At 35.8% G+C, this 11,941-nt stretch overlaps 1 protein-coding gene across 1 annotated transcript; it reads right to left on the bottom strand.

The window, feature by feature from the left end:
• LOC128208492 (monocarboxylate transporter 12-like) lies at positions 1-5,089 on the bottom strand. Its single transcript, XM_052912054.1, has 8 exons — positions 4,855-5,089; positions 4,329-4,445; positions 3,196-3,408; positions 2,501-2,696; positions 2,148-2,176; positions 1,404-1,895; positions 321-441; positions 1-7 (listed from the first exon to the last, which is right to left on the bottom strand). Exons 1-8 carry the CDS (start codon positions 5,087-5,089, stop codon positions 1-3), a joined length of 1,410 nt encoding a protein of 469 aa, XP_052768014.1.
• Positions 5,090-11,941: the final 6,852 nt, after the last annotated feature.

Here is an 11,941-nt window from a genome sequence, read left to right on the forward strand (position 1 = left end):
TCACTTTCTGTTCACAATAATACATTCACAGTATAAACTGAGTGTCTATTCTTAAGTCTAAACACCAACAATCTGCTCATCCTCTAATTAGTCGTTCAAACAAACAACAAATAAATAGCATTTTCACTTCAGTTGACAAGATAAAATAATATACAGGTTTGTTCAAGAAATTAAAAAAGTAATATATGGAATGTAAGTCCATATGCATTCGTATATTCAAACATTTTACATATTTCCATTTATTCTGAATATTAAGTATCAGGTGGTATTCGTGTCTTGTAAGTTCTGTGTCCGTTGTCTGTTTATCGGCTTCTCGTTGCCTGCGTTTCTGGCGATATATCCACACATTTCCCACAGCCATCGTTAGACCTCCGAGAATGATACCGATCGATCCAAAATAGAACGCCATGTCGTAGCTTCCGAGCATATCCTTGATCAAACCTGAAAGTAATGAGTTCAAAAGGCCATAATTCATGCGATCAATCACAAAACTGAATTTTGTTCATAATAAAGGCAGTGCAAACGTATGATTGTTCACCTTAACAAGATACGTTTGTCAAACATAATGCCTGGGCGCCGCTTTTTCAAAACATGTGGGAGCTTTGCTTATGGTATTTTAATCAGAACTACATCTTTAACTAATGGTTACAGAACATTTTTAAGGAATGTTATGACATACGTTTAGACAGTTAACCAAAGTTTTCATAAGACTCTTAACCGATACCTAGACATCTGACCTACTTTTCAGTGGCAACCTATCACTGAAATGTCGTGGTGTTAGGTCAAACAGTTGTCGTGTTAATGTGTAGACACAGTAATCATAAGACTGTTGACCTTGAACTTTAAACAAGTGACCTCAATAACAATAGGGGCCATCTACTAAAGAATCATGCTCCTAGTCAAACTATTGTGCGGACAAAGTTATCACAAGACCGATGATAGTGGCATTAACCTTCGACCCACTAAAATGAAAAAAAACGGAATCAATATGGGTATCTGCTTTTCAATGAAAACCTACCAAGTTTCAATGTCAAGGGTAAAACAGTTGTCGTGTTATGGTGCGGACAAACTTATCATGATACTCTTGACCCTGACATTTAACCTATTGACCTAAAAACAACAGGGTCATATACAGGTCAAGCGCAACCTACCATTGAAGTTTCATGATCCTAGATTAACCCTTGACATACCCTTAGACTAGCCATCATTAACAAACGTGTGTGTCCCCCTTTTCAAACAAGTAAGTTATGTATCTCAGCTAAAATCAAGCAAGCTGCTAATTTAATTTGTTTAGTTTATCATTTAGGTTTGTATATATGCTTAATTTAGGATCTTGGTAAAGCTAATTTTGTCAACAGGTAGATTTGTTCAAAAACAACAACAACCGAAGCACATGTACATACCTCCAACAGTTGGTCCAATAAAAGCACTTAAGCCCTGAAAGAGGAGCAGTAGTCCAAAGGAACTTGATAAAGATTTGACCCCAAGAACGTCCACCACCACGACCGACTTCTGTGAGATGTAAGTTCCTGACAAAAAGCCGAACAATCCACTCATCATCGCAAAGTGCCAGAATTGGGTCATTGATGGAATCAGAATGGCGACTGCGGCGTTTCCAAACATGACAGCATTGTAGATTATAAGCCGGTAAGGTTTAACTCTCTTTAGATCAAGCACTGTTGACATTACTACTCTAGCAATGGCGTCAAAAATGCCCAAGATTGACACCAACATTGCACCATCAAGTTGAGGTATACCTTTGTCTTTTGCTAACGCTGGCAAGAATACAAACGTCAAATTGAAAGCTAAAATGTATAAAAACAACTGTATACACAAACATGTGAAACCAAAGTTTTTGAAAAGTGAGAGCTCCAAGAGAGGTTTCTTTTCTTTGTCTTCTTACCCCCAGCTGACTGGGATGGCTGAGAATTCTGTTTTAGTGTTACCATGGCAACTGGTAACAAGTGTCTTTTTGTTGGATTTTCCGCCAGCATCTTTTTGATTCTGGTAAAAAAAAAAATCTTTGTAAATGTGTTAGTACGATAAATCATTTTTTTCCGGTTCGATTCGCATACAATATTGCCGTGTGGTTAGGGAAGGCGAACAATTAAAACGTTTCAAAAGTTCATGTTTAATTTTTGAAGAACAGTATGGTTTAAGAGCGTGAAATAATTTGCTGTAATAAGGAGTTGAACAAATATTCCGTAAAAATAAAAAAAAATATCAGATTTTATCAAAACGAGAATGCTTTTTAGCCAAAATGTGATACAATATTTTTTTATAACCTCCAATATTACAAAAAAAAAACTACAAAAAAAAACAACATTACTTATATGTCATAGTGACAGGTTATCAAACTTAAAAGAGACGTCTATAAAACATTAAAATAACAAAAAAAGTATCCCTTTCGCGATTCATTTTTCTCACTTATACAAATCACATCACTTCCGTCTAATTGAAGTCATTCTAAAACAAACAAAAAACTGTCACCCATCATCACCTGTCTGTTTTGATAATTTGCTTCTGCATCTCCAGAGACCTAAACAAAGCGCCGCAAACAAAAAAGTTACTCATGACTCCGGCCAGTATGAGGAACGTTCCTTGAAAGCCGTAATGGTTGAACATGATCTCTACCACTGGAGGAAACACGAAACAGCCGACCCCTATTCCGGAGGTGGCCAAACCAACCGCTACACCTGAAGTTTACATATATTTGTGATAATTGTTTCTTAGGTAAATTAAATAAGTTAACTAGAAAAAATCATTGATCGATTAACACTTTTTTTGCATTCAACAGTTGAAAGGATTAAACCAGAAACTTATAAATACCATCAAACACCTGTTCATTTGATTTTAATACACACACATTTTTTTAATCGCAATTTAATGACAACAACAGTTTTGCTCTGATATATTAAGTGCTGTTATTAAAAACTTAAAATACTCTGATAAAAAGTCTCTCAAGTTAGGTATCATGTTTTTAATCTTAAAATTCGCAGACTTCTTTGATTGAGTAAAACTTATAAATAAAATTATCATTCTCATTCATCACAGGTTTGATAATGATAAATCTAAACACATAGCATCATCACTCTGGTGTACGAAAATGATAATGATAAGAATGGATGCTTATATAGAGTAGGTTGGATATGTTGTGCAAATCAATACACCCATGCATACTGTCAGTTGTTTTACCTCTTCGTTTGTTGAAGTAGTAGCCAACCATGATGAGACTGGGGGCATACACGAAGGCCCTGCCCACTCCCCCTAGTACCCCGTACGTCAGGTATAGATAAGGCAGGTCGGGCATGAAGGCCGATATCAGCACACCCAGGGTACAGATCACCGAGCCCAGGATCACCACAAACCGGCAGGAAAACTTATTCAATATGGCACTGGCTACAGGAGCTGAATAATAATTTAGATTTACATTAGGATATCATCTAACGATTTAAGGAAGGATACTCCACCCTGTCCCTTTTCAGCCCTTATAAATGGAGACCAGTATAGGCAATCATTTGCTTTGTTTAATAAAAAGCTTAAGACTAAATGATGTTTTATTAATAAATACTTTTCATAGTTGTCTATTGAAACCTACTTTGACTTTAATTCAGCACAATTCCTAAAATACTCGGTTATATTCATAATGTTTAGATTATTCACTTCAAGTTACAATATGCACTTTTTGTCCATGTGAAGTTATGTGTCCCTTTTCGGCAGCACCATGGCCTTTTTAAAACATAGCTTAAACCTTATTTATAAGAACATGTGGTTACTTTGAAAATATACACACAGACAAACCCGTAGTGAGTGGCCACCTTTGGGAAAAGGTCAAAGTGGGTGCTTTAGACAGGTGACCACTTAAACCAGGTTGGGAATTTCCTCCACTAAAGCTTTGTTTAAATAGGGGTCTATTATATATATTTTTTAAATGAGAAATATGCGGCTTTCATTACATAGTATAATGTTTCATTACTATCTATTGCTGTTATGTTCAACCTTGGCATTCAAAGACGTCCAGAAACAATTGTAGTTAACATATTATTATTTCAAAATTATGAATAGAATACAATTGATATATGTTTAAACATGTACATACATTTATGCACTTTTTTCAAAATCAAAGTATTGCAATTATTTGTTCATGATAAAGCATCTTTTGTGGAGCTCAAACCTTCAATCTCTCAATTGAAATACAACCATACCTACTCAACACAGACATTTTAACAAGTGCACAAAAGGTTACTTGTAATTATTACAATACAATGCATACCAAATACCAATTTAATCTATGATGAATGTGCTATATGATTACCAGAACATCTCACCCATGGCATGCCTTAGTGTTGAGAACAGTGAGAGTGCCCAGGCAGTTTCGGTGGCCGAGCGGTTGAACTTCTCTTTAAACTGCAGGTAAAACACGCCACTGGACCGATCGAATCCTCCTGCGTGTAAAGCAAGCCAGAATTGTAGTTATTGCACAGAAACTGCAAAACACATTTTTTTAAAGAAAAAAATATAAAATGTTCATAATTAGAATAAGGCATAACGGAATATGTATATTAAACAAAGATGTCACTATGCATACGGACAAGTTTAAATAATTGAAAAAAACGCAATTAAGCAAGCATGATGCTGAAGTGTTTGCATTAATTCTATATTTAGTTTACACCCCAAGACTTTACAACACATGATTTTTTTTAAATTAGACTTTTAAATTTTTTACCAGGTTTAGGTCATTACTACATAGTTTAAATGTTGAGCAAAGCCCAAAAACACATTATACCAGTGCATTACTTGCGTGTTTGGGCGTCTTTTGACCTCACCCACTAATTCAAATATTGGCAGACTCACCCATGATCACATGAACCATGAACGCTCCGAAGACAATCATCCACCCCCATCCTCCATCCTGCACCTTATCTTCGTCCATCTCTAAAACACAATTAGTCTCCTCCACATCTTCACCTGATCTTTCATCTTCAGGACCTTTCCCTCCATTGGTGGTAAATTCGCCATTGGATTCTTTACTTTGCAGTGGTATGTCTTCATCACACGGTTTGTCTATTGTTTTGTCCATTTTCACCATCTCTTTGCCTTGCTTTCACCTGAGAGTATATTAAAACAATCATTATTGATATACAAAAATCATTATTGACTTACGATAATGTTTACGCGTACTTGTTCTAAATCGTAACAACATGTGAGCAGAAAGTCGGAAAGAGTTTTGGCATGTTTCATAACAGTTTTAAAATGTTCGTGCATTCATCAAACTTCATAACAGAACATTCATGTCTCCTCAGCCCCCACCACTCATTGTTTTGATCAAAAACTGAAAGTGATCAGGATCAATGATTGCCTCCATTGGCCATGATGTAGATCTTACAGATGATGCTAAGAAACAACTTAAGTCATACTTTGAAATATGACTTTAAATATATATGGAATGTTTTAAGACCACTTCCAGATATCTCTAAATCAACTGACTTGAAGAGCTCTTTAATTGACTAAAATGTGAAACTAGTATTAAATGGCCCGAATTTAATAGTTCATTTAATTTAGTTTAAATATTATGTTTTTAAAAACTATTCCAACTGACAAGGTATTGGTAGGTATGCACCGTTAAGACTTTATGTATGGAAAATATATGGAATGCTTTAAGAACATTTAAAGCTATTTCAAATCGATTAACTTAAAGAGCTCTTTAATTGAAAACATATATCTCCAAATTAATTAGACACCTCTCTCATTCAATTGGAGATATCTACTATAATATTGTCAGCTAATATATATATATATATATATATATATATATATATATATATATATATATATATATATATATATATATATATATAAATTATATGAAGTAGTATATTGTTACAAATTACAAACAGTTACAAAGCATCAACACAAGTCTTACCTAAAGTTATAAATTTAGCCAACAAAGAGCACGGTAAGACAATTTATTTCGAAGGTATTATTTAGTTAAGGAATAAATGGTAAGTAACTTAATTGTTTGAAATGCGGAGATATTTGAAAGCTGTGCGTTAATACCAATCAACAGCCAATCACCATCGATTCCCTGATCAATTACAAAACATATGATGACGTGATTGATCACTATTGCCCTTTTGGGTCACATGACCCGCGTGGAAGCAACACCTCTTGTTGTGTGAAATAGATACAAGGCTTCAATTAGGCCAAAGGGTATTCTTTGATAAAAGTATTTGCAGCCATTTAATTACGCAATAAGTCAACTGGAGTGTTGTTGTATGACATTAATGGACAACATGAAACCTATTTCATATGATAAACTATATTTTTGAAAGCCAAAAGTCCTTAATTAAAAACAATACTACAATGCAAAATGTAAATCATGGGAACTTAAAATAAAACTAATGAATAAAATATATATATATATATATATATATATATATATATATATATATATATATATATATATATATATATATATATATATATATATATATATATATATATTAATAAAATACTAGACATAAAATATCCCTACATGAATGAATTAACTTTATTGGAAATAGTGGTCAGATGTAGAAATTAATATTATTGTGCTGATTAACTGGCTTTATTCAGTGTAAAATTTGGTGACTATTCGTCAAAAAGTTAAGGAGAATTACGTCCCACCAGAGTTCCGAGACGTCCGACTTTTCTAAGAAGCCGATTATATGACGATATTTACTCTCGAGCCCGCCCCGCCCCCCTCCTCCGGGCAAATTTACTCAAAGGGCAAATATGTGCATATACACGTGCCGCAAATCCCGTTGTGTACACATTTGCACCGTTTATGAAGGTGGGCTTAATTTACCCCCGTGAGTATTTCATGTCAATAAATGCAAAATTTTACACCCCCATCCCATCCTTGGGGGATATTTCAATTTTTCTTGATTATAAAAAACAACAACAAAAAACAACAACAAAGGAAGGCAATTGTTACAGGGACAACTTTTTTCGTCAATCATACTTTTAAGAAATTATTCGTCATATATTATAAGTTATGTATACAAAATACAATTAATTAATATAATTATTTTAAATTTAACGAACTTCTTCTAATGATGTACTGGCATACATCCGACATTGTTTTTGATGGAAATTGGCCGTGCAGTTCCGAATGGTAACATTCAAGTGTCTCAAAGACCATCGTACAGTATTTCGAGTCCCGGCCTTGGGATATGTGAGTTTGGTTGGTGGTCACCAAGCCGGACAAGTGGGGTTTCTCCTGGCACTCGGGTGTACCCAAAACGCAAGACCACACTGTCGCGCAACTTCTTGCCAACGAGAGTGACTTAGCATAAGTTAATATAACTTTATTCACACTCGTTGTAATCAATATAAGAAGCAGGCAAATAGAATGGTACTTCAGTATACACATATCAGTCATTGGTATACATGCATTTAATAAATTCATAAATTCAACAAATCAATATGCAACACACGGTAAACTCGTTGAAGTACAATCTCATTAAAATCATATCGTGACGTTCACTTCATTTCATTACGTTAGAGTAACGTCGTGAAGCGTGTATTGGGGATCAGATTTTAATGAGATTGGTTGAAGTAAATAGTAGAATGACATTATTTACATACTTTGATAATCCTTCTCTCAAAGTAGTATATTCAAGAGTAACACCAAAGAAAAATTATGCCATTCTTATGACTCCATGAATAATAGTTTTATGGAAAATTGAGAATATAGATTACAGCCGTGTAAGGGTTAAATATGGACTTGTTTACGCCACAATAACCACTGTTATCAGTGTTATCATGCTGACCACTGACCAATCTTACATACCGAATAAATTATCAGTAGTCTGACACAGGAAATATACAGAATTAAAATAAAACAGGGGCAAATCCATGAGTTGGCATTAGAGGGGGCGTAACCTTTCTGCCATGCGCCCCTCCGGCCAAACCGAGATTTATTTAGTTTAAAAAGATTTGTTGGTACTCCCCCAAGACAATTTTAACAATTTCTAGTCCGAAAGAGTGCATTTTGGACATACTGATTACTTTTCTTCTCCTATGTAAAAACAAAAAGTAAACTTTGACGATTTATGGGGGCGGGGGGGGGGGGAGACGCCCCCTGGATCTTCTAGTGTAAAGTCGTCTGTGTTACATGGCTAAGGTAGTTCGCGCAGAGTTTTGTTTTCGCAAGAAGTATGCATAACCAGCATAACAATGAATGATAAACATATATAGCAACTTTTGTATTCATTCCAAAAGCGTTAACTTTTTATATTACTTCAAGCGCAAAACATACTCGATAGCGCCACCACTAGGGCAACAGCGCCACCACTTTTATAAATATGTACATTTTTCCTTTTTAAGAAGTGCTTATCAGTTTTGTTGTGTTCCGGCATAGGTACTATACATAATAGTTATGATTGCATGCGTGAGAATGTTCTTACGGGGTGTGTAAGCACCGAAATGTACTTGCTATGCAATCAGATCTCAAAATATGCACAAGTCCGATTCGGGAGAAAACCTGCTGACACCACAGTTTTTACAATATTGAAACGAAATAGTAACCTGCCTGCAGTAGAAGTGTTCTTACACGGTACCACATTCTCCGATTTTCGAAATATGTCCGTTAAATGAAATTATCAAATAAAATATAAATCATACTCACGTTTTTTCATGTAAACATAGGGCACAGCTCCACCACGGAAGTGTCGACAGCTCTTTTTCTTTGCACAACCGTAAATTGGTGGAGCTGGCGTTTAGAGGCCGTGTATAAGCATACGATGGTTTCAATAAGAATCCCTTGCAATTCAAATATTAATTGTTATTCAACACAGTGTCTACTGAATGGTTATTATTAACTCTTTGCTAGAGCTACAGAGAAACATTTTGGAAATCAAACAAAAGCTTGATACCATCTCACGTAGTTCAAAACCTGCTGCATGTAGAACCTGCTGCAGGTAGTTCAAAACCAGCTGCATGTAGTTCAATTCCAGCTGCATGTAGCTCAATACCAGCTGCATGTAGTTCAAAACCAGCTGCATGTAGATCAATACCAGCTGCATGTGGGTCAATACCAGCTGTATGTAGTTCAATACCAGCTGCGTGCAGTTCAATACCAGCTGCATGTAGTTTAATACCTACTGCATTGAATTGAAAACCTACTGAATGAAGTTCAATTTATACTGCAGGTAGTTCAATACCAGCTCACGTAGTTCAATAATGCTACACGTAGTTCAATACCTACCGAATGTAGTTCAATATCAGATGCAAGTTATTCAATACCTGCTACATCGAGTTCAATACATAATGCATGTATTTCTATACCGACACACGTAGTTCAGAAATGCTACATGTAGTTCAATACCTACTTCAACACATGGTGCATGTAGTTCAATACCTACTTCAACACCTGGTGCATGTAGTTCAGTACCTACTTCAACACCTGGTGCATGTAGTTCAATACCTACTTCAACACCTGGTGCATGTAGTTCAATACCTACTTCAACACCTGGTGCATGTAGTTCAATACCTACTTCAACACCTGGTGCATGTAGTTCAATACCTACTTCAACACCTGGTGCATGTAGTTCAATACCTACTTCAACACCTGGTGCATGTAGTTCAATACCTACTTCAACACCTGGTGCATGTAGTTCAATACCTACTTCAACACCTGGTGCATGTAGTTCAATACCTACTTCAACACCTGGTGCATGTAGTTCAATACCTACTTCAACACATGGTGCATTTAGTTCAGTACCTACTTCAACACCTGGTGAATGTAGTTCAATACCTACTTCAACACCTGGTGCATGTAGTTCAATACCTGGTGCATGTAGTTCAAAACCTGCTGCATGTAGGTTAATACTAACGGCACGGAGTTCAATACCTGATGCAAGAAATTCAAAACCGACTCACGTAGTGCAATACCTGCTTTATTTAGTTCAATACATAATGCATCTTGTTCAATACCCGCTCACGTAGATTGTTGCCTGCTACATGAAGTTTAATACATGATGCATGCCTGCTACATGAAGTTCAATACGTAGTTCATTACCTGCTACATATACTAGTAGTTCAAATCCTCTTCCGATACCTACTGCATGTAGTTAATTACCTACTGCACGTATAGCAATACCGACTCACGTAGTTCATTACCTGTTACAAGTAGTTCAATACCGACTAACGTAGTTCAATACCTGCTACATATAGTAATAAACCTCCTCCGACACCTACTGCATGTATTTAATTACCTACTGCACGTATAGCAATACCGACTTACGTAGTTCAGTAACTACTGCACGTATAAAAATACCGACTCACGTAGTTCATTACCTGTTACATATAGTTAAAATCCTCTTCCGATACCTACTGCATGTAGTTAATTACCTACTGCACGTATAGCAATACCGACTCACGTAGTTCATTACCTGCTACAAGTAGTTCAATACCGACTAACGTAGTTCATTACCTGCTACATATAGTTAAAATCCTCCTCCGATACCTACTGCATGTAGTTAAAATCCTCCTCCGATACCTACTGCATGTAGTTAAAATCCTCCTCCGATACCTACTGCATGTAATTAATTACGTACTGCACGTAGTTCAATAACTACTCCTTTTAGTTCAGTATGTAATGCACGTAGTTTAATACCTGCTAAATGTAGTTCAATACCTACTCCAATACCTGCTCTATATAGATCAATACACACTGCACAAAGTTTATGACTTGCTACATGGAAATCAATACATTTTAAATACCAACTGCATGTAGTTCAATACCTACTGCAATACCTATTACATGTAGTACAATACCTACTGCAAATTGTTCAATACCAACTGCATGTAGTTCAATACGTACTACAATACCTACTTCATGTAGTACAATACCAGCTGCAAATAGTTCAATATCAGCTACATGTAGTTCAATACCAAGGACACAATAACTACTGCACGTAGTTCAACACCTACTGTAATTTGGTCAATACTGACTCACGTAGTTCAAAACCTCCTGCAACTATTTAAAAAGGCCAATTTTGGCCAGACATGCAATCGCAGTATCCCCTAAGAGAAATGTCCGGTAATTAAATTGCCCACCAGCAGGGGCAGTGGCAACTGCATCAGCACCAGCATCAGCATCATCAGCATCATCATCAGCAGTGGGAGCGGCAGCGGTTGCGGTTGTGGTGGTGGTGGTGGTGGTGGTGGTGGTGGTGGTGGTCGTAGTAGTAGTAGTAGTAGTAGTAGTAGTAGTAGTAGTAGTAGTAGTAGTAGTAGTAGCCGTATTGATGGATTGATGGTTGAAGTGGCTGCGGCAGCAGCGGTGGCTACATAGATTGCAATTGATGCAGCAATAGTACAAACTACAAACTGTATCCGTGTAGAGGGTGGTAGCATTTTAAAGCATTTTTATTATTATTAGAACTTAAACTCGGAATGCACGTTAAAACGGTACAGTCAAAATTTGTTTTGATTCATTAAATTGATTTATGGACCAATTTATAAACAGAGACTTTTTTTAATCGGTTTGATATTATTTTTATTCTATTCTATTTTTTTTTAAATTACTTTGAATAGTAAGCATACTGCAACAGACAAACGCTCATTTAAAAGGTAATTTTCTGTGTAATTTTGATCGGCAAAATGGAGCTTTTCCTGCCTGAGCAGTTGGCCTTCATTCATCAATGCTATCTTGCCATTATTAAAAGTACGTTGTATTACATCTTCAATGTGAAATATGAACATGAAGACGTATACAATTGAAATAAACATGACTATGCATAAATACGGACATACATATATGTACAATATTAACATGTAGCGATTGAAAGAACGTATCAATAGCCATAAGATCTCATTTTTCATTAACACATCATCTCAAAATGGTAAAACTCGATACCATATAATGATATGTAAATAACGGTTATTAACGATA

The sequence above is a fragment of the Mya arenaria genome, chromosome 11 (assembly GCF_026914265.1).
Source record: "Mya arenaria isolate MELC-2E11 chromosome 11, ASM2691426v1".
In the NCBI taxonomy this organism is placed as follows: Eukaryota; Metazoa; Mollusca; class Bivalvia; order Myida; family Myidae; genus Mya; species Mya arenaria.

Excerpts from the sequence above, each read along its gene's own strand:
- LOC128208492 (XM_052912054.1), bottom strand. The coding sequence starts at position 5,089 with ATGGTGAAAATGGACAAAACAATAGACAAACCGTGTGATGAAGACATA. Across the intron at positions 4,446-4,854 it reads CATGGTTCATGTGATCATGG|GAGGATTCGATCGGTCCAGT; the intron begins GTGAGTCTGCCA and ends CTTTACACGCAG. Across the intron at positions 3,409-4,328 it reads AACACTAAGGCATGCCATGG|CTCCTGTAGCCAGTGCCATA; the intron begins GTGAGATGTTCT and ends ATTATTATTCAG.